Source organism: Palaemon carinicauda, chromosome 15 (genome assembly GCF_036898095.1).
Source record: "Palaemon carinicauda isolate YSFRI2023 chromosome 15, ASM3689809v2, whole genome shotgun sequence".
NCBI classification, from domain to species: domain Eukaryota; kingdom Metazoa; phylum Arthropoda; class Malacostraca; order Decapoda; family Palaemonidae; genus Palaemon; species Palaemon carinicauda.
In genome coordinates this window covers 53166797-53189434 of record NC_090739.1, presented here as the reverse complement: position 1 = coordinate 53189434, position 22638 = coordinate 53166797, and the positions used below count along the sequence as shown (strand labels likewise).

The 22638-nt window shown below is 35.7% G+C and overlaps 2 protein-coding genes and 1 pseudogene across 2 annotated transcripts; 2 read left to right on the top strand and 1 right to left on the bottom strand.

Moving 5' to 3' along the window:
• Positions 1 to 535: 535 nt before the first annotated feature.
• LOC137653958 (uncharacterized) lies at positions 536 to 2543 on the bottom strand (annotated as a pseudogene).
• A 5858-nt stretch (positions 2544 to 8401) lies between these two features.
• LOC137653957 (piggyBac transposable element-derived protein 2-like) lies at positions 8402 to 8986 on the top strand. The gene has a single exon (XM_068387591.1). It carries the CDS (start codon positions 8402 to 8404, stop codon positions 8984 to 8986), a length of 585 nt encoding a protein of 194 aa, XP_068243692.1.
• Positions 8987 to 9340: 354 nt separating this feature from the next.
• LOC137653956 (piggyBac transposable element-derived protein 3-like) lies at positions 9341 to 9766 on the top strand. The gene has a single exon (XM_068387590.1). It carries the CDS (start codon positions 9341 to 9343, stop codon positions 9764 to 9766), a length of 426 nt encoding a protein of 141 aa, XP_068243691.1.
• The last annotated feature ends 12872 nt before the right edge of the window (positions 9767 to 22638 follow it).

Genomic DNA, 22638 nt, shown 5'->3' with positions numbered 1-22638 from the left:
TTTATTTTCCTCAAAGATTCTAATAACTGAAGAACAAAAAATGAAGTAATAAATTTCAGCCAATGTTTGCATCATATAAATAAAAATTTAAGTAGTAAGTTCAACTTAGGAGATATATAGATTGTTTCCTTACAATTTCCTTACAATATACTTTCCTAAAGTAAGTGAACATCTACAGAGTAGTAATAATAATTAAAGGCTCTCATAAAACAACTTGTATTGGTTTGGAATAAGGTTTTTCTTGCACAATCCAATGAGACCATCCTTCTTGTTCTTAGGAAGCCCAGGCTTGACACTAAATGCAGGTAGCAGACTAACTGTCCTTGGGTAGTTCTTAGCTTTGAGACCCATGGTTTCTTGAAAATCATCTGCGTACGAATTCTTATAGAAGACAGATCTTGGTGAAGATTTGGTTACTCTCAGAACTTTTGCATCAGAAAGTTTCAACTCTTTCAGGTTCATGGGACCAATCTCATTAACTAATGATTTTATGTTCTTGGAATCTTCATAGCAGAGTTCCTGGACAACGAAAGGATCACCCTTTTTTTTTAGCTGCACGAACAGCGGTTACAAAGGTTTCAGGGACATACATCGGTCCACTTTTAAGAAGCCTTTTATCTTGCCTCTCGATCAGAGAATGCGCCGAATCTCCCTCATTTTGAGTATGCCCTTTGATCAGGTACTTGTGAGTAACGGAATGTATATCCAAGTTTGTTACAGCATACAGATATAGAGCAAGCATAAACTTCTTTTTCTGCTGTTCTGAACAGTTATCAGAATAAAAAATAAAATCAGTGCAACCAGAATCACAAGTATCCTTTAAGTACTTCAGAACACAAGTACCAAGCGCATTTACTCCTCTATGGCCATTTGATTCATTCCAAATATAGCAATTGCATGCATTAGATATCAGGTTGTATATGGTAAAATTAAGTACATTTAATTTGGATTTATAGTAAAATACTGAAACCTCTCCTTTAGGTAGCTGGATAACAGCCTGTAAATCATATACTGCAACAGCACAGTCTTTCTTCTCCCTATCTCGTGCTTTTTCTGTTCTTGATAATTCCATTTCTCGATGGTGCAAATCATAACTTTCCTTCATATCATATTTCTCAGTTTCAGTGGCGTTTTCAAAAGCGGTGCAAACATCGCATTGATCCTTTTTGGAAGTGTAGAAGGAAATATTATACTCCTCTGTGAATATTCTGTAGAAGAGTGTATAATTTCCAAACTGCTTCTGTTCTTCTTTGCATTCTGCTACATAATCCTTGTGTATGTCAGCAATTGACTTTCTGCCATCAATGAACGCCTTAGAAGTATTGGCTCGAGTGTAGTGGCTTTCTATTTTCGGTATGGAGTCTATATGCTGCTTTATTCCATCTCGAATTTCTTGACTAACAGTAGCATGATTGTCATGTTTTCCTCTGAGGTCAGGTTCCAATAGTGTTCCAGCAATTTTTTTCTGTTTTTCTAGAACTGTGCGTATTGGTCTGTCATTTATATCCAAGGTGTTCTTAAAAAACAGCTTGCATACTCGAACTTTCTCACCATTCACATGCAAATTAAATGCGCTGTTCAAGGCTCTTGGCTGACGACTTCCACCTATGCAAACGTATCTATAGGTCGGTTCAATGGCTGTTATTGAATTGGCTATAAATTGGCGCTATAGGGATAATTCACCCAAGTCCCAATAAGAGTTGAAGATCTCCATTCTAGCTTCTTCATCGATTTTCGATGAACAATTAAGCCTACATTTTTCACCACAAGGTGGTTTCATTCTTCTTTCTGTCCTCATTGTTTTTTCTTTGGTATGCATGGTGTAGGCTTTTCCCGCATTTTGCAGCTGTTTTTGTTTGTTTCTCTTCCATGTTTCAGGACGCCTCTTTCTTCGCCGGACTTACCAAAATAGACACGCTTTCCTGGCTTGCTTTTGATTTATCTGGACAAAGTGACTGATTTCTTGGTAGTGATTCATCTTCAGTCTCATCTGTTTCATCCTCTTTATCAGGCACGTAATCTTTATCAGCAACTGAATCATCTGTATCGACGTCACTACATAAAGTATCACTTGACTCTGAAGATGAACTTGATGTTGAGGACGAATTACTTGAGGATGAGTTTAATACTTGATGATCGGCTTTTGACGAAGTTCATGGTTTTGGCTGAAGCCCTCGCCGAGTGCCAGTACTGGACTCTTCATAGTAATTTGTTTCCAGAGCTTCATATGGTGATGCACTGGGAGTGGTTGCTGCAACAACAAAAAAAAGTATATCAATATTATTTCCTAGGCTAGCTGAAATTCTTTTTAAATGCTCAATTTTATAAAAGATGCATATAAATTAATTTTAAATCGTAGAAGAGAAAAAAAATAACATCTTGTAGGTACTAATTATTTTGTTCAAAATCTTTAAAAAAAATGCGTAGGTAAAATATTAACATGTTTTGGAATTATTGTCATCAATTTGGGAAGGCTTTAACCCATTCATGTTCTCTTTGGACTGCAACGCCAAGTTCACGAGCTTCTTACCTCTGCTACTCATATTGTAAATTTTGCTTAAATTGATATGACTCTCTTGTTCTGTGGGAAGAGCGACCTAATTCTAAATAAAATTTGTAAAAAGGGTTAAGAATCATATTGTTTGCTTCAATAGAGTCATATATTGAAATCAACTAATTTCCTTGAAAGCTATGTAGGTTTTAGTGGGTTGTAATAGTGACATAACTTGAGTAAATACTTAGATGTTATTAGTAGTTTGCTTGAAGACTGTCATATCTTGGAATAGTTTCATATAGCCTCATTAGAGGTTTGCATGAATACTGTCTCAATTCAAATTAATACATTCTACATGAAAAAATAAACATATTAAGGGAATACTCAAATTAGTTACAATATTGACATAGTACAAAATATGTCAGTGTTCATGCAGCAGCATACATCCTCACTCCAATAAAGCTCTTGAGTAACTGAGATGTGTCGAAATTGATACTAAATGTTATGACGATCGAGGTAGTGCAAGAGTGACACATGAAGCTCTCTAGCGGCCATATTTGCAGATTCAGTTATGACGTTATTGTCACTTATAGAGCTTGACACGGGCTTTTTGATGGTGGCAATAACTCAAAATAGCAAAATTTTGAGTTATGTCACTCTTCTCGCAAATGAGCGTGTGTGTGTGTGTGTGTGAGAGAGAGAGAGAGAGAGAGAGAGAGAGAGAGAGAGAGAGAGAGAGAGAGAGAGAGAGAGAGAGAATGTGTGTGTGTGCGTTTGTGAGAATACTGCAGAAGTATATCAGTATGAAGTAAAACTTATTCGATAATAATGAATTATTCTTAATATCAACTAGACGTCAGAAATATGTGTTAGCGTGTATCAGCAGATCGGCTAAATACTTTTTGATAGATTCTCCCACACCAAAAAAACAAAAAACCTTCGATAATCCAGCTTCTTATCTTCCAGAGGGAACCTCAGCGATAGCCCTTCTTGGTGGAAAATTAGTCTTTCGGCTCTTCCGGGAGGCACCAAAGGTGGTGTTCTTGGAAGAACCAAAAACCCTCGATTCCTCCGGAAACGCCGGAGGTGATTTTATTATTCATTTTGATTCAGCTGTATATTAAAAAAAAGGAAGATGACCCATCTCTTGTCTTCCACAGTCCCTTGAAGACATCATGATCACATGAAATTTCTATAAAGGCTCTGGAGACTTTTAGTTCTCTACAAAGTCACACGCTGTCTTCAAAGTCTTCAAAAGAATTACACGTCTTCAAGATCGCTTAAATCTATATGATCTAAGTATCAGGAAAGAACATGTTGGATTCGGAGATTTACTTCATTAAGATTGAAGGAGGGAGTCTTCGCTGCCGCTTTATGAAATTATCAATGTCTGAAGGCCTACTCGATGTTAGATGATTCATGTTAATGTACGAAAGATATCGATGTAAGCTGAAGCTAACTACTCTTGATTATGGAAATGCAACACTTTCCGAATTAAGGCAAGTAGACTTTAGGAATCATATAATTAAACGATAATTTTTATCACCAAAATGTCAATATCAGCTCTATCGGCAGTATCTGTTATTGTACTGGCATAAAGCCACCTGCTCGGAAATAACACTCCCTCAGAATTCTATCATCCCTTCCAACATTTCCTGGAGACTGTGTGATTTACAAAGACCCAGAAGTCTCTGGAGTCTCCGATGTCGGCTTCAATGGATCACACTGTCTTCAAGGGTTTCGACGAGCAACATCTGTCTTTTTCTATTACAAGGCTAAATCAAATGAATGGTGGAATTACCTCCGGCGATTCCGGAGGAATCATGGGTATCCTCTGATAACACCCAGAGGGACCCTTCCCCTCCATTCTTCCCCTTTCACACTCCCATCACCCTCCTATCCTCCCTCCTTCTCACTCCCTTCCCCTCTCCTTTCCTCCTCCCTCTCAATCCCTTACTCTTCATTTCCTTCCCCCTTCCCATTCCCTTCCTCCTCCTTTCCTCCCGCCTTCCCACTCCCTTCCCCTCCTTTACTCCCCCTTCTCACTCCCTTCCTCCTCCTTTCCTCCCCCCTTCACGATCCCATCCCCATTCTATCCTCCCTCCCTCTCTCTCCCTTCCTTCACCTTTACTCCCCTTCTCACTCCCTTCCCCTTCTTTTCCTCCCTCCTTCTCACTCCCTTCCTCCTCCTTTTCTCCCCCCCCCATTCCCTTCCCCCTCCTTTCCTCAGTCTTCTCACTCCCTTCCCCATCCTTTCCTCCCTCCTTCCCACTCCCTTCCCCCTCTTTTCCTCCTCCTTCCTCAAACCCTTCTCCTCCATTCCTCCCCCTTCTCACTCCCTTCCCCTTCTTACCTCCACCCTTCTCACTCCCTTCCACCCTCCTTCCCTCTATACTTCTCACTCCCTTCCCCCTCCTTTCCTCCACACTACTCATTCCCTTCCCCTCCTTTCTTGAACCCTTCTCAATCACCCGGCCCTCTCCTTTCCTCACCCTTTCTCAGTCCCTTCCTCCTCCTTTCCTCCATCCTTCACACTACCTTCCCCCTCCTTTCCTCCCTCTCTATCACCCCCTTCACCTTTTCCTTCTCCCCTCTCACTACCTTCCCCCTCCTTTCCTCAACCCTTTTCACTCCCTTCCCACTCGTTTCCTCCCTCTTTCTCACTCCCCTCCTCCTCCTTTCCACCCTCCTTCTCACTCCCTTCCCCCTCCTTTCCTCCACCCTTTTCACTCCCTTACCCCCTTTCCTTCCTCCTTTTCACTCCATTCCCCCTCCTCTCCTTACCTCTTCTCACTCCTTCCCCTCTCTTTTCCTCCTTCCTTCTCATTCACTTCCCCTCCTTTCCTCCCTCCTTCTCACTCCCTTCCCTCCTTTCCTCCCTCCTTCTCACTCCCACCCCGTCCTTTCCTCCCCCTTCTCACTTCCTTTCCCTCCTTTCCTCCCTCCTTCTCACTCCATTCCCACTCCCTCCCTCCTCTCTTCTCACTCCCACCCCTCTCCTTTCCTCCCTCCTTTTCACTCCCTTCCTGCTCATTTGCTCCTCCCTTCTCGCTCCCTACCCCCCTTTATTCCCCTGCTCATTCTTTCTCCCTCCTTTCCTCCGCCTTCTCACTCTCTTCTCCTTCTTTCCTCTCCCCTTCTCACTCCTTTCTCACAATTTCTCTCCCTCCTTGCACTCCTTCCCCCCTCCAGTCTCCCCCTTCTCACTCCCTTTCCCCTCCTTTCCTCCGGCTTCTCACTCTCTTCCCCTTCTTTCCTCTCCCCTTCTCACTCCTTTCCCCCAATTTCCCTCCCTCCTTGCACTCCTTCCCCCCTCCGGTCTCCCCCTTCTCACTCCCTTTCCCCTACTTTCCTCACTCTTTTCACTCCCTTCCCCTCCTATCCTCCCCCTTCTTACTCCCTTCCCCCTCCTTTTCTCCATCTTTCTCAATCCCTTCCTCCTCCTTTCCTCCCATCCTTCTAGTTCCCTTCCCCCTCTTTTCTTCACCCTTCTTAATCCCTCCCCCTCCATTCCTTCTTCCTTTTCACTCCCTTCTTACTCTTTTCCTCCCTACTTTTAACCCAATTCCCCCTTCTTTCCTCTGTCAGTCTCACTCTCATCCCCTCCTTAGGTCCACCCTTCTCCCTCACTTTCCCCTCCTTTCCTCCGCCCTTTGCATTCCCTTCTCCCTTGTTTCCTTCCTCCTTCTCACACCATTCCCCCTTCTTTCCTCATTCCTTCCCACTCCCTTTGTTCCTCTCCTCCATCCTTGTCACTCCCTTCCTCCTCCTTCTCACTCCCTTCCCCCTCCTTTCCTCCCTCCTTCTAACACCCTTCCCCACCTTGTCTCAACCCTTGTCGCTCCATTCACCTCAAATTTTCATTTCTGGTCTATTATAATCATCATCTCTTGTCAGTTTATGGTCTTTTTTTGCCAGTTTATATCTGCAAATTTTTATTGAATGTTTATCATTAGTTTTCTTCATCATCGCCCAAGATTAGTCGAATGCAGGACAAAGGCCTCAGACATGTTTGTCCACTGCCTTCTGTTCATGATCTTTCTATGCCAGATTATATCTGGAAACTCTTATTTATGATTTATCATGCGTTATCATCATCATCACCCATGACTGGTCGAATGCAGGACAAAGGTCTCAGACATATTTGTCCACTCCAATCTGTTTATGGTCTTTCTATGCCAGATTATATCGGCATATTTTTATTCATGGTTTATCATTCATTATCATCATCATCATACAAGATTAGTCGAATGCAGGACAAAAGCCTCATACATATTAGTCCACTTCAGTCTGTTTATGGTCTGTCTATGCCGAATTATATCTGCAAATTTTTATTCATGGTTTATCATTCGTTATCATCCTCATCACCCATGATTAGACCATTATATCACATTGTCCATATTTGAGGACACCTGATAAATTATCATTTTATAAAGAACATATTTCATAAAGGATCAAAAAGACAATTAAAAGCAAAAATTTAATGAATTATCAACCGTTTCATATAGAAATTACGATCCAGTGATGTTTATTTAGACATTTTCTTGGGGTTTACTTTCGATGAAAAATCAAGCTTCAGACATACCACCATTCAAACGTAAAAAGCGAATACAAAGTAGACCATTATTGATTAAACATGTATCGATATTAATTATTAAAGGCTTTATATATCATATTAATCATATTGAAAATCCTTCCCATTGTCATACAGCGAGCCAGAAATGTTTGAAATATCCTGTCCTCGAATGAGGACACTGGGATAATGTCATAAAAAGATGTGACGTCACAAGTCCAGACAAGATTTTTGCAGTTGTTCAAGCTTCAACGCGGAAAGGAGTAGACGTCTGCTTACTTAGCCAAGTTATCCGAGCAAACGATCATTTCAGCACAGATCATCATAGACAACACATCTAGAAGCTGCATTGGAATATTCACAAAGGTCAGTACTCTATTATGGTATAATCAATTATTCATTTTTTGTTTTTCTCATGAGTTTCATAGTTTTTTTTCTACTTTTTTTGTTGTTGTATCTGCTTTATTTCTCATTTCTTGTGTGTTTTTTTTAATCTAAATACCTACTTAACTACCGATCTATGTTGAAAACTCAATTATTCATTTTTTGTTTTTCTCATGAGTTTCATAGTTTTTTTCTACTTTTTTTTTGTTGTATCTGCTTTATTTCTCATTTCTAGTGTGTTTTTTTTTTTTTAATCTAAATACCTACTTAACTACCGATCTATGTTGAAAACTCAATATATAATTTTTTTAGTGAACTACTTTTTTTTGTATAATTTCCCATTTTAAGTCATGCACCGAACATCCACTCTACCTATTTTATCATATTTATTCATAAAACAACTGGTTCTTTATTCTCATAATCAGAAAGTTTATATATATATATATATATATATATATATATATATATATATATATATATATATATATATATATATATACACATTTACTGAAATGGAATCATAGATCTTATACCTTACATCATGTTTTCCTCATTACAGTTGAGGAAGCAATCAATATCCTGTTTCAGTATGATGAAGATGATGAAATAAAAAATGCTGATATCATTATTATACCGCCTGACGTATATGAATTCACTGATTAAGAGATATCAGTGAAGACATAATAGAGGAAGTTTCTGTTCAGGATGTTCCTGGTTCCTTAGAAGTTCAAGTGAACCTACAACCAATTGAAAACCCTACTAAAGACAGAGGGGCATCTGCTATATCTTCTAGGAAAAAACGAAAATTTTTTAACACTAAACCCATCTGGAAACATAAAAATCCTGAATACAGCAAAGTCAAGGAGCTATCAGAACAGTAAAAGGAAAACTTGCAAGAAATAAAAGAGAGCCTTCATTATCTATCTCCTCTGGAACTATTTGAGAAACTGATGTCTCATGGCATATATGACCACATTTTGAAAGAGACAGTACGTTATGCAAGTTCTTATATAAATAAATGTGAGTTTGCATTAGGTATTGATGAACTGAAGACCTTCATTGGTATATTGCTATTCTCGGGATATCACAAAGTCCCCTCAGAACGCGATTATTGGTCAAGTGAAGAAGATCTTGGAGTCCCTATTATTCAGAAAGCAATGTCAAGAAACCGTTTTCAGCTGTTGAAAAGCGTTATCCATTTTTGCAAGAACGATGAAGCCAAGGACAATACACACGACAGAGGGTTCAAAATCAGGTCATTATTGTCACTAGTCAAGGACTCCTTTCAACAATTTGGAGTATTTGAAGAATGCATATCTGTTGATGAAATGATTGTGAAGTATTATGGTCACAATCCTCTAAAGCAGTTTATGAGAGGAAAACCTATCAGGTTTGGATACAAACTCTGGGGACTATGTGGCGTTTCAGGTTACTGTTACAGTTTTGATTTGTATTGTGGGAAGAGTTCCGTGGATGATGGCAACGATGATCTGTTACTTGGAACAAAGGTTGTTTTGATGGTAGAAGCAGTATAAGTCTCACATGCTCATTCTATTTTCTTTGACAAGTTTTTTTACTGGATATGATTTGTGAGTTCATCTTAGGAATCTTGGTTATCAAGCCACTGGTACAATTAGGGAAAACAGACTTAGCAAGTGCCTTTTGAGACCAGCAAAAATTATGAAGAAAGAGAAAAGTGGATTCTATGACTATATGTTTGATACAAATGAAAAATCCTTTTAGTGAGATAGTCAGACAATAATTGTGTATTCGTTGGGACAAACTACGATACTATTGAGCCTTTGAAAAAGGTAAATCGATGGTTGAGTCATGTAAAAATAAAAGGTGATGTTCCTCAACCAAATGTTATGAACAACTATAATACCTACATGGGAAGTGTCGATCACCATGATCAGCTGGATAGTAAATTTGCAACATCTTTACGAGGAAAGAAATGGTACTGGTCTCTTTTCACTCGTGTACTAGATATGATTGTGGTAAATGCATGGATCATCCATAAATTTCTGCAAACAGGAAAAGAGCAACTTGACTTGGTAAGCTTCAGAAGAGCAGTGTGCGTACCATATCTGAAGTTAGGTAAAGCAGATATAAGAATAGGTAGAAAGAGCAGAGACATTATCCCATCTACAAGACTTGATGATGTTCGGTACGATGGAAAAGACCACGTCATAGCCAAGAGGGAAAATCAGAGACGATGCCAGAAGAAGTCTTGCTCCAGGAAGCCTAGGACCTATTGCAAAAAATGCAACATAACACTTTGTTTAGAGTGTTTTACTCCTTATCACAAGCAGTAAACAAAAAACGGTAACAAGTTTCTTTTTCTGTTCAATTGTCTTTCTAAATATTATGCCGAGTAATTCAAGAAGTTAACTGTGTAAATTTAAAAACATTATAATGGTGAAAAAGAATCAGATAGAGAATATAATTATATTTTATCAACCTAATTTGGAAAAGAATTATGATTTGAAGGTAGTATTACATTATCTCATTGTCCTCAATTGAGGACAGCTTATTATTACCAAATGTCATTATATTATCCCAGTGTCCTCTTTTGAGGACGGCTTACCGCGAGGTTACTGAAAGAAATAAAATGTTCTAACCACCATATATGATGTCTTTTAATCCTAAATATTAATATCTTCTCAAAAAATATTGAAATTTTCTGCCAAAAAAAACTTGGGATATAATGTGTCATGGAAAATCTCATACATGTGTTTATCGACAATATGATCGCCGGGAATGAGCACTAAGAAGAGTCCACCGGGGGAATAATTAGAAGGAAATTGCTGGGTATTTTTGAATTCATATCTTACAGATAAGATATTAGAAAGTATTATGTAAATTTAAATAAAGTATTGCGTTAATTTTATTTCTAATGTTTAAATTTGTAAACAATTATCACTTTTGATTTTGATCCAGAGAATGTTTCCATTATTCAACAAAAATTATAGTATTATGGGAGCTTCAAAATGATTTTAGAACAAGAGTCATTCGCGAGAGATGTGCCATATTGAGGCTTTGAACGAAGTCTTCCATCAGTTGCTTTCAAAAGTCGGAGACTCGAAGGATTTGATCTTCGCTCCGATTGGATCCCTCTTTTGGGGCTAAACTGAGTGGCTCCTGTTTTGCAATGAGATATCGTATGTTGCTCTGTTTAAATCCATGAGTTAGGCTAATTCATCAGATCTGTTTTGAACACTTACATTGCCTAAATTTATCTATTTTCTTAATCTTATGAGAATGAATATTAAAATCGATACTTTATCGATATTTTATACTTAGCTTATGTATGTGTGTAGTGGTAACTAATAAAAATAATGTTTCTGAAGATTTCTTTTCATATGTACAGGGCACCTACGTTCTTTCACAAGCTATAACGAACCATACATGACTGATACAATATTGACAAAATGTATGGAAAATAAGTTTGGATATAATATATAACACCAAGAAATTCGTTGCTTCGTAAATATGTGATTTTTATCCTCAAAACCAAAATAAAACTTCGTTCATAAAATGCCCCAAGATTTTTATTATTCGATCAAAGTAAACCTCCTCATTTCTCATATCCGAGCAAGACCTGAATGTACCAAGACCCGGATGTCATAAGACAAGTAATCTCAGTTGGGAAGAAATATGCATCTGTAAACATTATTATGTTTTCATTATAAACAATTCCAAGTCGGAACTAAATTCAGTTATTTCAATTGGTTCCCATTAAAGGTAAAAATGATATATATTTGGCATAATTAACGAGAACAAAATGACAATTTGTTACTTAGAATGAACGTTAACTTTGGGGGAAAAAGATATAACGGAAACTGGAAAAGGAATATTATTAATTTTACAATTATATCTATTTGTTGTTGCTCAAGGCTTATAATAATGCAGTTTTCTCTCTAAAGGTTATTTTGTGACGTACTGTTATCAGGAGGAAAAAAAATTGATTCTCTTCAACACATTTCAATTGGAAGCCATTTATAGAGAGCTTTTATGAACCGGGCTTCCGTGAACCAAGGACTAACCATACCCCCTAAATTTCAGTAAAATAAACGGTTTCAGAAAATCTTGAAGAAACAAGAAAGGGAAAAACTAAAAAAATAAATTAGAATCTTAATTATCACCTTAGCAATATGACAGCAGTAAACTGCTCACTACCTGCTTAAAGAGAAGTTTATAATCTGACCAGATTCTTGATTATGGTAATTGATCTATATATATATATATATATATATATATATATATATATATATATATATATATATATATATATATATATATATATATATGTATATATAAAATAATATATTCCGGAATTAAAAAGTGATCAGACGACTTTATCAACGTCTTTGATAAAATATCGGTAATGTATTGATTTCCATATATATTTACGGAAAATAAATCATATTAATTCAAGCAAATTTAAGTGAAGGAGAGCATTCCTTCAATTAACTTGAAGCACTCAGTACAGATTACTTTATCCCGCAACATCTCATCTCTTCTTCTTCTTCTTCTTCTTCTTCTTCTTCTTCTTCTTCTTATTATTATTATTATTATTATTATTATTACTTGTTAAACTACAACCCTGGTTGGAAAAGCAGGATACTATATGCCAAAGGGTTTCAACAGGGAAAATAGCCCAGTGAGGAAAGGAAACAGGAAAAATAAAATATTTTAAGAACAGAAACATTAAAATGAATGTTACCTATATGACCTATAAAAATTTTAACAACACAAATGGGAGAGAAAAAAGAATCGTGTGTCCGTGTGTACCCTCAAGCAAGAGAACTTTAACCCAAGACAAGTGGATTCTGTTCAGCTTCCGTTCAGTTAAAATCAGAATAAATTCCTACATCTACAACTATGCAATGAATGACATGCTGTTGATATTCATACATACACATTACTGTAGTTTTCATTCAAGCAAAAATGTTAATTGCTTTAAAATGGTATCCAAATCTCTTGGTAAGATAGAATTATTGATTTGATAATTGTAAAATATCAATTTTTACGACACTTGACAAATGTGAAAGATTTTGCAGGAAAATAAGAGGTTATTATTATTATTATTATTAAATACAAAGTAGGTGTTATTAACGGTTAAATCTAAAAGCTTTCTGAAATCATCATTATTATTATTATTATTATTATTATTATTATTATTATTATTATTATTATCATCATATGCGCTAAAACCCTTGTTAGAGAAAGCAGGAAGGTATAAGCCCAAAGGCTGCAGTGCGGAAAAATATCCCAGCGATGGTATCAAATAAAAAAAAATTATAAATTACAAGAAAAGAAATTAATGAATGAAATAGAATATATTGAGAACAGTAACACCCTCAAAATACTTTCACAGTTAAGTCATGAGAGACCACTATGTCATCCTGTTCAACATAAAAACATTCACTGCAAATTTTAACTTCTGAAGTTCTACCGATTCAACTTCCTGATTAGGGAGATCATTCCAGAATATATCATATATACCTGGATTAAAGCTTCTAGAATACTATGTACTATTGAGCCTTATGATTGAGACAGTATGAATATTATCACTAACTGCACATCTAATATTACGAGAAGGAGGGTATTATCTTTGAATATTTAAAAGCAAAGGATGGTCAGAGTTATGAAAAATCTAATGCGATAGTCATAACAACTAACTGAACGATGGGGCCAGAGATTAATATCTAGATTAGGAATAAAAAATTTAGTTTGAACACTTCCATTGATTTTATATATCTATTTTCATTATTTTTTTTTAAATGAATATTGAAATTAATACGTTTTCAATATATTTCTAAGATAACTATGGAATTTTAGGATTATTTGTTAAATCAAGGAAAATATTACATAATATATTCTTATAAAAAGAACCATAATCAAGATTTTGGTCAGATCGTTTACTGATGTAGTTCCTGGCAGCATTAGGTGCTCTTTGGCCACTTAATATTTTTGAGAGTGCTAGATCTGAGGAAGAACAAGCGCTTAATTTATTACAACATAAAACCAAACTCCACATTAACAAGTGAAAGTAATATTCTAATCAGCGTTGGTCAAGTAAAGGGGTTTTCTTCACTTGGGGAAAGTCTAGACTAAGGCCCATAGTTACTGCTCGTTTGGAAACTATTCTAAACTATCCATATTCAACTCAATTGTGAATCCCTTAAATCTACAAAGATTTGAAAAATTAAGGTAAAAAAGTCAGACTGCTGAATTGTGTGTCCTACATCTAATCTTTGGGCTAATAAGACAAGATAGGCGGCAAAACACCTCCATAAGAAAAGACTTGAGAGTAGAACAAGTAATTTCATAAATAGAAAGAGGCCAGTTGAGATAGGTTCCTTAAGGTAGAGGACGACGGGGAAGATTGAGGTGGAAGAATGGCGCAAATAAAATTATCGAAAGATGCCATATTGAATACATTGACGCTATAAATTTAATATATAATGGAAGCGAACAATAAGGAATCTCGCATATGACAGACAGCTTATCCTTATTCAAATGTCTGTCTCATGTCCTGGTGAGACACTTAGTCTTTCCTAAGTACGTATAATCGTCAATAATATCGAAAGTCTCATCCATAACCCTAATTTTATCTCTCTCTCTCACTCTCTCTCTCTCTCTCTCTCTCTCTCTCTCTCTCTCTCTCTCTCTCTCTCTCTCCATATTATTTATTCATTATCTTAGTTTTATTCATATGCTTTTTCGGTTGTAAGGATAAACAAACACACACACAAACACACACGCACACACACACACACACACACACACATATATATATATATATATATATATATATATATATATACATATATACATATATATATATATATATATATATATATATATATATATATATATATATATATATATATATATATATGCACACATACATATATATACATACAAATATATACATGTATATATATATATATATATATATATATATATATATACATATACATATATACATATCTATATATAATCTATATAAACACAAACATATATATATATATATATATATATATATATGTATGTATGTATGCACACATGCACACACGCACAAACACAAATATATTATATATATATATATATATATATATATATATATATATATATAAATTTACTGTATATATATATATATATATATATATATATATATATATATATATATAAATTTACTGTATATATATATATATATATATATATATATGTGTGTGTGTGTGTGTGTGTGTGTGTGCATGAATATATATACAGTATATTCATACATGTATATACATTTCTTTATATATATATGTATATGTATATGTATGTATATATATATATATATATATATATATATATATATATATAGAGAGAGAGAGAGAGAGAGAGAGAGAGAGAGAGAGAGAGAGAGAGAGAGAGTTCTCTTGCTTGAGGTACCCTCAAGCAAAGGAACTCTCAGGCACACTATTCTGTCCTATCAATTTTTTTTCTTCCTTTTGTTTTTTTGAAATGGTGTGTTGGGCTGGCTTTATAGAAGGGCCATGGAGGCCTGGTGGTTTATCTATAGGTTGTGTTTTCCTTTTCTGATTCTTTTTCTTCTCAACACCATCCTTACTGTCGTCCCTTCAGTTGAAGTGGCTTTCCAGGAGGGTATTTAGCCTTGCATGGTGTATCGGCGCCTCAATGTTGATCAGTTTTTCCGACATTTTACTATAGTCTATGGGTTTCACCAATCACTTTATTTATAATTCTGTACATATTTTTTTATGATTCTTGTTAATCTAGTTTTTAAGTATGATGTTTTTTTTATTTATTTTTATTAATTCTTATGCTGTCTGGAGACATTGAGTGAAATCCGGGACCAGTACGTCCTAGATTTTGTCAATGTCGTATTCTGTATTGCAATATTCGTGGTCTTCATGCAAATATCCAAGACCTTACAGTTGCGTCCAGACAGTATGATATTCTTTTGTGCTCTGAAACATTGGTTTCTAATAAGAGGGACTCATCTGAGCTCCATATAACTGATTTTAAGAAGCCAATAATGTTGAAACGTGATGCCATCCCTAGGGCCAGGGGAATGGCGGTGTATATTAGGACCGAGTACCCTGCTTTTCATAAGTCCTGCTATCAATGTGGATGTCATGAGATTCAGGTAATAAAAGTTTGTGGCAGGCATAACAACTTTTATTTATGTTCGATCTACCGGAATCCAGACATGGATGATTTTTTCTTCGATTGTCTTCTTACCATTATGGCTAGGATACAAGAAGATGATAGAAAGGCTTCTTTTGTGTTTGTTGGTGATTTTAATGCTCACCATAGAAAGTGGTTAGGTTTTATCTCGCCTGCCGATTGCCATTGCTTTAAAGCTTTAGGCTTTGCCTCTGAATCTGGGTGTGAGCAAATCATAAATGAAGCTACTCACAGGTCTGGTAATTGCTTGGACCTCGTATACACTGACTCCCCTGGCGTTATAACTAGTAAGGTTGGTTCTCCAGTCTGGACATCTGATCATGCCTTGATTTCATTATTAGTGAAGACTGAGCAGCCAGTCTCTGATATATCATACTCTTGTAAAATTATATGAAATCCCAAGCAGACTGGAATGGGATTTTGCATGATCTTTTGTGCTTGAATTGGTAACAATTATATTTTAGTGCAGATCTTGTTGTCCCTTTGAATGAGAATCTAGTCAACATAATTGATAGGCGTATCCCTTCTCGTGTGCTAAGGTACCGAGTGAAGGACAAACCGTGGTTCAATGAAAATTATAGACGTGCTTATTTGGAAAAGCAGGAGGCCTTTCATCTTTGGAAGGGTAACAGGTCAGATTTGACCTGGAACAACTATACTCAGCTTCGAGCTTTTGCTCAGAGAGTTTATGCCTCAACTGAAAAGGAGTGCAATTTAACCATAAAAAAAAAACCTTTTTGGTACAACTCAGGAGCATAAATGGTGGTCTACCCTTAAATCTGCACTCTTTGGTGTAGATGCAACAGTTCCTCCTTTATTTAAACCAGATGGCTCAGTCACTCACTATCCAAAGGAAAAGGCAACCCTTTTGGCTGATGTTTTTGACAGCAAAGAGTAATGAAAAACTTGAACTTCCTCATTCCTGTTTCCTGAGGCTAAACTAACTAGTTTAGCTTTTCGATCTCTTGAGATTAAAGCTCTGTTGATGGACCTTGATGCTTATGGAGGTGTAGACCCAAATGGTATTTTTCCTTTGCTTTTTATAAAGACAGCAGATTTCTTGGCTCCAAAGTTATCTGTTATTTGGCGCAAGTTAGCAAGAAGAGGAGCTTTTAGCACTTGTTGGGGAATTGGTAATGTTACTCCTCTATGTAAATGTGTCTGTGGTAGCTCAAGTCCCACTGATTACCGCCCAATTTCGATAACTCCCATATTATCTAAAATTTGTGAACGTCTTCTGGCAAAACGCAAAACGTCTTAATAGGTTTGCTGAAGGTAATTGTCTATTCCCTAGTTTGCAATTTGGTTTTCGTAAAGGCCTTGGAGCATGTGATGCCCTTCTTACAATCTCCAATGCTGTACAGAAATCCCTTGATTGTGGTCAGGAAGTTCGTATGATTGGCCTTGATTTTAGTGCTGCCTTTGACCGTGTTAATCATGAGGCCCTTGTTTTCAAACTCAAACCGTTGGGAGTGGGTGGGTCGTTTCTTAGCATTATTATTGATTTTCTAAGTAATAGATCTCAAAGATTTGTTGTTGATGGGTACCATAGTGAGTATAGGAATGTGATATCCGGTGTTCCACAGGGTAGTGTTCTTAGCCCATTACTTTTCATACTATATACACATGACATGTGGTTTGGCCTAGAAAACAAGCTTGTAGCATATGTAGATGATGCTACTCTCTTTGCATCAATTCCATCCCCTGAAGGTAGATCTGGGGTTGGTGAATCCCTTAATAGAGATTTAGCTAAAATTAGTGCATGGTGCAAATTTTGGGGTATGAAGTTGAATCCTAACAAAACTCAAAGTATGATTGCAAGTAGGTCAAGGACGGTGGCTCTTCAACATCAGGATCCCAGAATTGATAATGTGCCTTTAAATTTGTATGAATCTTTCAAAATTTTAGGTGTAATTCTCGACAGCAAATTTACTTTTGAGAAACACATTAGGTCTGTGTCTTCCTCACTTGCACATAAAATTGGCTTATTGAGATAGTCTTACAAGATTTTCGGTGATCAATCTATTCTGAAGAAGTATTTTAATTCCTTCATTCTACCTTGTTTTGAGTATTGTTCTGTCTGGTGTTAAGCGGTTGATTCTCGTCTTAATTTGTTGGACAGAAACTTACGGTCTGTTAGATTTCTTATTCCTGATCTAGATATTAATCTTTGGTACCGTCGTTTAATTAGTTCATAATGCATGTTGCATAAGATTTTTCATAACGCTGACCATCCTTTACATTCAGATCTCCCTGGACAATTCTATCCTGTTCGTAATACTAGGCAGGCAGTTAATTCTAATAGCCAGGCCTTCTCCATCATGAGGCTCAATACTACACAGTGTTGTAAAAGTTTTATTCCAGCTGTTATCAAGTTGTAGAATGATCGTCCTAATCGGGTAGTTGAATCAGTAGAACTTCAAAAGTTCAAAGTTAGAGCAAATGCTTTCATATTGACCAGGCTGACATGAGTCTTTTTATAGTTCATAAATGACATATCTGTTTTTGACGTTAATAGTTTATATAGGGCATATAGGTTTTGACGTTGTTACTCTTTCTAGATTGATCTATTGTTAATTTATTCCCATCATTTATTTATTTCTTTATTTCCTTTCCTCACCGAGCTATCTTTCCCTATTGGAGCCCTTGGGCTTATAGCATCTTGGTTTTCCAACTAGTGTTCTAGCCTGGCTAGTAATAATAATAATGATAATATATATATATATATATATATATATATATATATATATACATATATATATATATATATATATACTGTATATATATATATATATATATATATATATATATATATATATATATATATATATATATATATATATATATATATGTGTGTGTGTGTGTGTCTGTGTGTGTGTGTGAGCGAGTAGAAACAATAACATATATGGTATAATAATACATTGTATATATTCCAATGCTTATATATATATATATATATATATATATATATATATATATATATATATATATATATATATATATATATATATATATGTGTGTGTGTGTGTGTGTGTGTGGGGGGGGTAGAAACAATAACATATACGGTATATCAATACATTGTTTATATTCCTATGCTTATGTATATATATATATATATATATATATATATATATATATATATATACACACACAGAAAATGTTTTCCCGCTCACGCTGAATGAGACAGTTATTATAAGAACTTTTATTTATATGATCAACAACAAAGGTCAATGACACTAGGTGACGTAAAAAAAATCAGGGTCACTAAATCCTCAAGGTAGAATGAAACGCAATGAAAAATTAGAGTGTCTTTGACCTCTATTTTGAGGTGCTCTACTTCTGATATTTGATGATCTTTGGCCTGTATTTGGTAGATCTTTACTTTAATTAGAGGGTCTTTGACATCTATTTTTTAAGTGCCATACTTCAAGCATTATAGATTCTCTGACCCCTATTTTGAGGAGCCATACGTCTATTAATAGAGGTGTTTTGACCTTAATATTGAAGTTCATTACCTCTAGTAATGATATATATTTATCAAGTGCCATACTTCTAACATTAGAAGTTGTTTGACCTCTATTTTGAGGTGCTATAATATTAGTATTAGAAGCTCTTTGACCTTCTTATTGAAGTTCCTAACATTTAGTATTAGTGGCACTTTAATCTCTATTTAGTAGCTGTTTACCTCTAGCATTAGATGGTCTTTGACATAAATTTTAGAAGTGCCATAATTCTAGCATTAGAAGTTCTTTGCCATCTATTTGGAGGTGCCATACTTCTAGTATTAGAGACTCTTTGACCTCTATTTAGAGGTATCATACTTCTAGCATTAGAAGTTCTATGACCTCTATTTTGATGTGCCCTGCTTTTAGTATTAGAGGCTCTTTGGCCTCTCTATTGAAGCTCCTTACTTCTAGAATTAGAGGCTCTTCGATCCCTGTTTAGTAGTTTTTTCTTTTTTATTTCTAGATTTAGAAGTGCCATGATTCAAGCAGTAGAAGTTCCTTAACTTCTCTTTTGAGGTGCCATACGTCTTGTATTAGAAGCTAATTGACCTCAATAACGAGGATCCTTATCTATAGCATTAGAGGCTCTTTAACCTCTATTCAGTGGTGCCCTATATCTTGTATTAGATATTTTTTAGTTTTTGAGTGACCTTACTTTCAGCATTAGAGCCTTCTTGACCTCTGTTTTAATATGCCATACATCTAGCATTAGGTAATCTTTGAAATTTATTATAAAGTACCATACTTCTTGCATTTAGATCATCCATTTTCGACATATTCGTCATGACTATTTTGATTTGGCTCCAACTACACAATAAGGGCATAGCCATTTCAATTTTTCTATATCTTTTGTCTGATTTTAACGTCCATAAGGACAAATTACTTGTGGTAGAGCTTTCCACAGCATTCACATCCTACTCACTTCCCCTCACCACCAAAGATCCACATGAAAGGCAACTATCCGTCATAGTGTATTTTTATGTTTAATTTGTGCCCCTCCATGAGGATAACTGAAGGAATTTAAGGTAGAACAAAGCTCAACGTAAATATTGTCATGTATGAGGCCTTTATCCTGCAAAGGACAAGAAACTGTCTGTCTTTTACTTATTCAGAGTTTTTATACATTTATATATTTTTTCTCCATTATCATTTCAATATTTTTGTAAATATTCGAAACCGAACCTCCGGCCAAAAGAAGACAGTTACGCTTGGCAGTAGTTTGTAGATTTAGATAAACATTCCCTCCCTCACACATTCCATTGAAATTATAACGTCACAATCAGGTAGAATATTATCCTTGTGTGTATGGCCATGATGATGGCCGGGAGTGAGCACCGAGAATATTCCATCAAGGGAATTATGTGACTAGATGGAAATTACAGGGTATCTTTGAATTCATATCTTGCCGATAAAAGATATGAACGAATTATGTAAATTTGAATACAGTATTGCGTTAATTTTATTTGTAATGTTGATATTTGCATACAATTATTACTTTTGATTCTAATCTACATAATATTTTCATTATTCAACCATAATTATAGTATCATGATAGCTTTGAAATAATTGTAGAACAAATGTCATAGAACGGTCTTCCATCAGTTGCTTTCAAAAGCCGGAGACTCGAAGGATCTGATCTTCGCTCCGAATGGATCTCTCTTTTGAAGGTAAACTGAAAGGCTCCTGATTTGCAATGAGGGGCAGTCAGTTGATCTACTTAGATATATGAGTTAGGCTAATTCATCCCCTCTGTTTTGAGCTTCCACATTACTTAAATTTATCTATTTTCATTATCTCCTGACAATGAATATTGAAATCAATACCTTATCAATATTTTATCAAAGATACCTATAAAGTCATCTATTATTTCACCTTTCCCGAAAATGTTGCATATTTCTTTTTATATTAATTACCACAAATGAGGATTTGGTCAAATCCTTTTTGGATGCGTCTCCATCACGAATACCTCTTTGGTTCCCAATAAATGATTTTAAACGTGCCTACCAGAACAAACACAGATTACCTCATTGATATATCTCTTTACTGTCTCATTAGGTTCTGGGGCGTATGCTCACTACATATTTACATGGTTCAGTGTTTCCACTTTAGGGGAAAATACCCAAGTTTAGAGGAATCCGAGGGTTTTTATGTTTAGGTATAGGGAAATGCTTAAAAATACTGAAAATCTCAGAGAATTATAGCATTTTTTCGTATGAACTGCACATTTCCTAGAAATTACTCTGTAAATGTGCATTCAAAGGGCCTTTTTATTATAATGATGTAGAGCAAGATAAGAAAAGTATATTTCGTATATTGGAAATATGATTATGAACTCTGTAGTCTGAAATATAAGGCGGACGCGTTAAGAAAACTGAAAGAAAATGAGCCTCCTTTGATTCCCACTATCATGGATGGATACCAGAGGCCCAATATTCTGTTGCAATCCTGTGAAAATTCATTATATTTTGCTAAAGTTTGATGTAATTAGAATTTGGCCGGAAAAGCTACGAATTTGGCCAAAAGAGCCAGAGGGAACCTCCGATGGGGAATCATTCTCATGAAGCATCACAACTTTTGAGATAACCACCATAGTTACCCTGTCAATAACCCCACATTGATAACCTAGCAATTGGTGATTTGACATTATAAATGCCTTTTCTCAAGGATATGAGCCGATTTTCTGATGCCTGGTTTAAGCAAGGTGCTTCATTATGAATATAATTAGCTCAAGCAACCGGCAGCCTAGACTTAGCACCAATTAGGCCCATTCACGGTCCAGATGTACCAGGTCAGCAAGACGGCCAGTGCGGTTTGGTGATGGTGGGAAATTTTTTGCCTGATCGCTCACAGAAACCAACCTAGTATAGGTGACCCTTACTAATACAGCTTTACTGATCATGTCAATACGCAAACCCTTTCATCATGTTAGGTTATCCAAACTTAGAAAAGGTGAAAGACGATATAGACTGTCAGAGTTATATTCCTGATTCAATATGGCTTTTAGATCAGAGTTATGTGCTCGGATGCCATCCCTTTAAGCACTCGCATTAAAAAGCCCGTCTTGCTTCCACAGCTTGAACAAGTATCCCAGTTTGAGCGATTCTTATATTTAACGATCTAAGAAAAAATCTATTTGTCAATCCAGTTTACAGAAGAAGAGTTCCTACTCTTTACTCTACCCGTGTGTTCCAGTGTCCGCTTAGAAAAAACTTACCTTAACAAAAATATATTCATTTGATCTGTCAGAAAAGAAGGTTTCTCTAGATTTGTACAATTACATTTTTTATTTTGCTTCACAGAAGTTTTTTCTTTTGCTAATAGTGTTATCTTCTTTAATTTCTGCTCAGTCGAGTACGTCAGTCATTAATCAGAGCCTGCAAGAGGCCAAGTGGAAATGGAAGCTTTGATGTGGATATAGGTGGTAGTGATGCTAATTGATTGTGCTCTCAGTTCCTTTGAGAGAGAGAGAGAGAGAG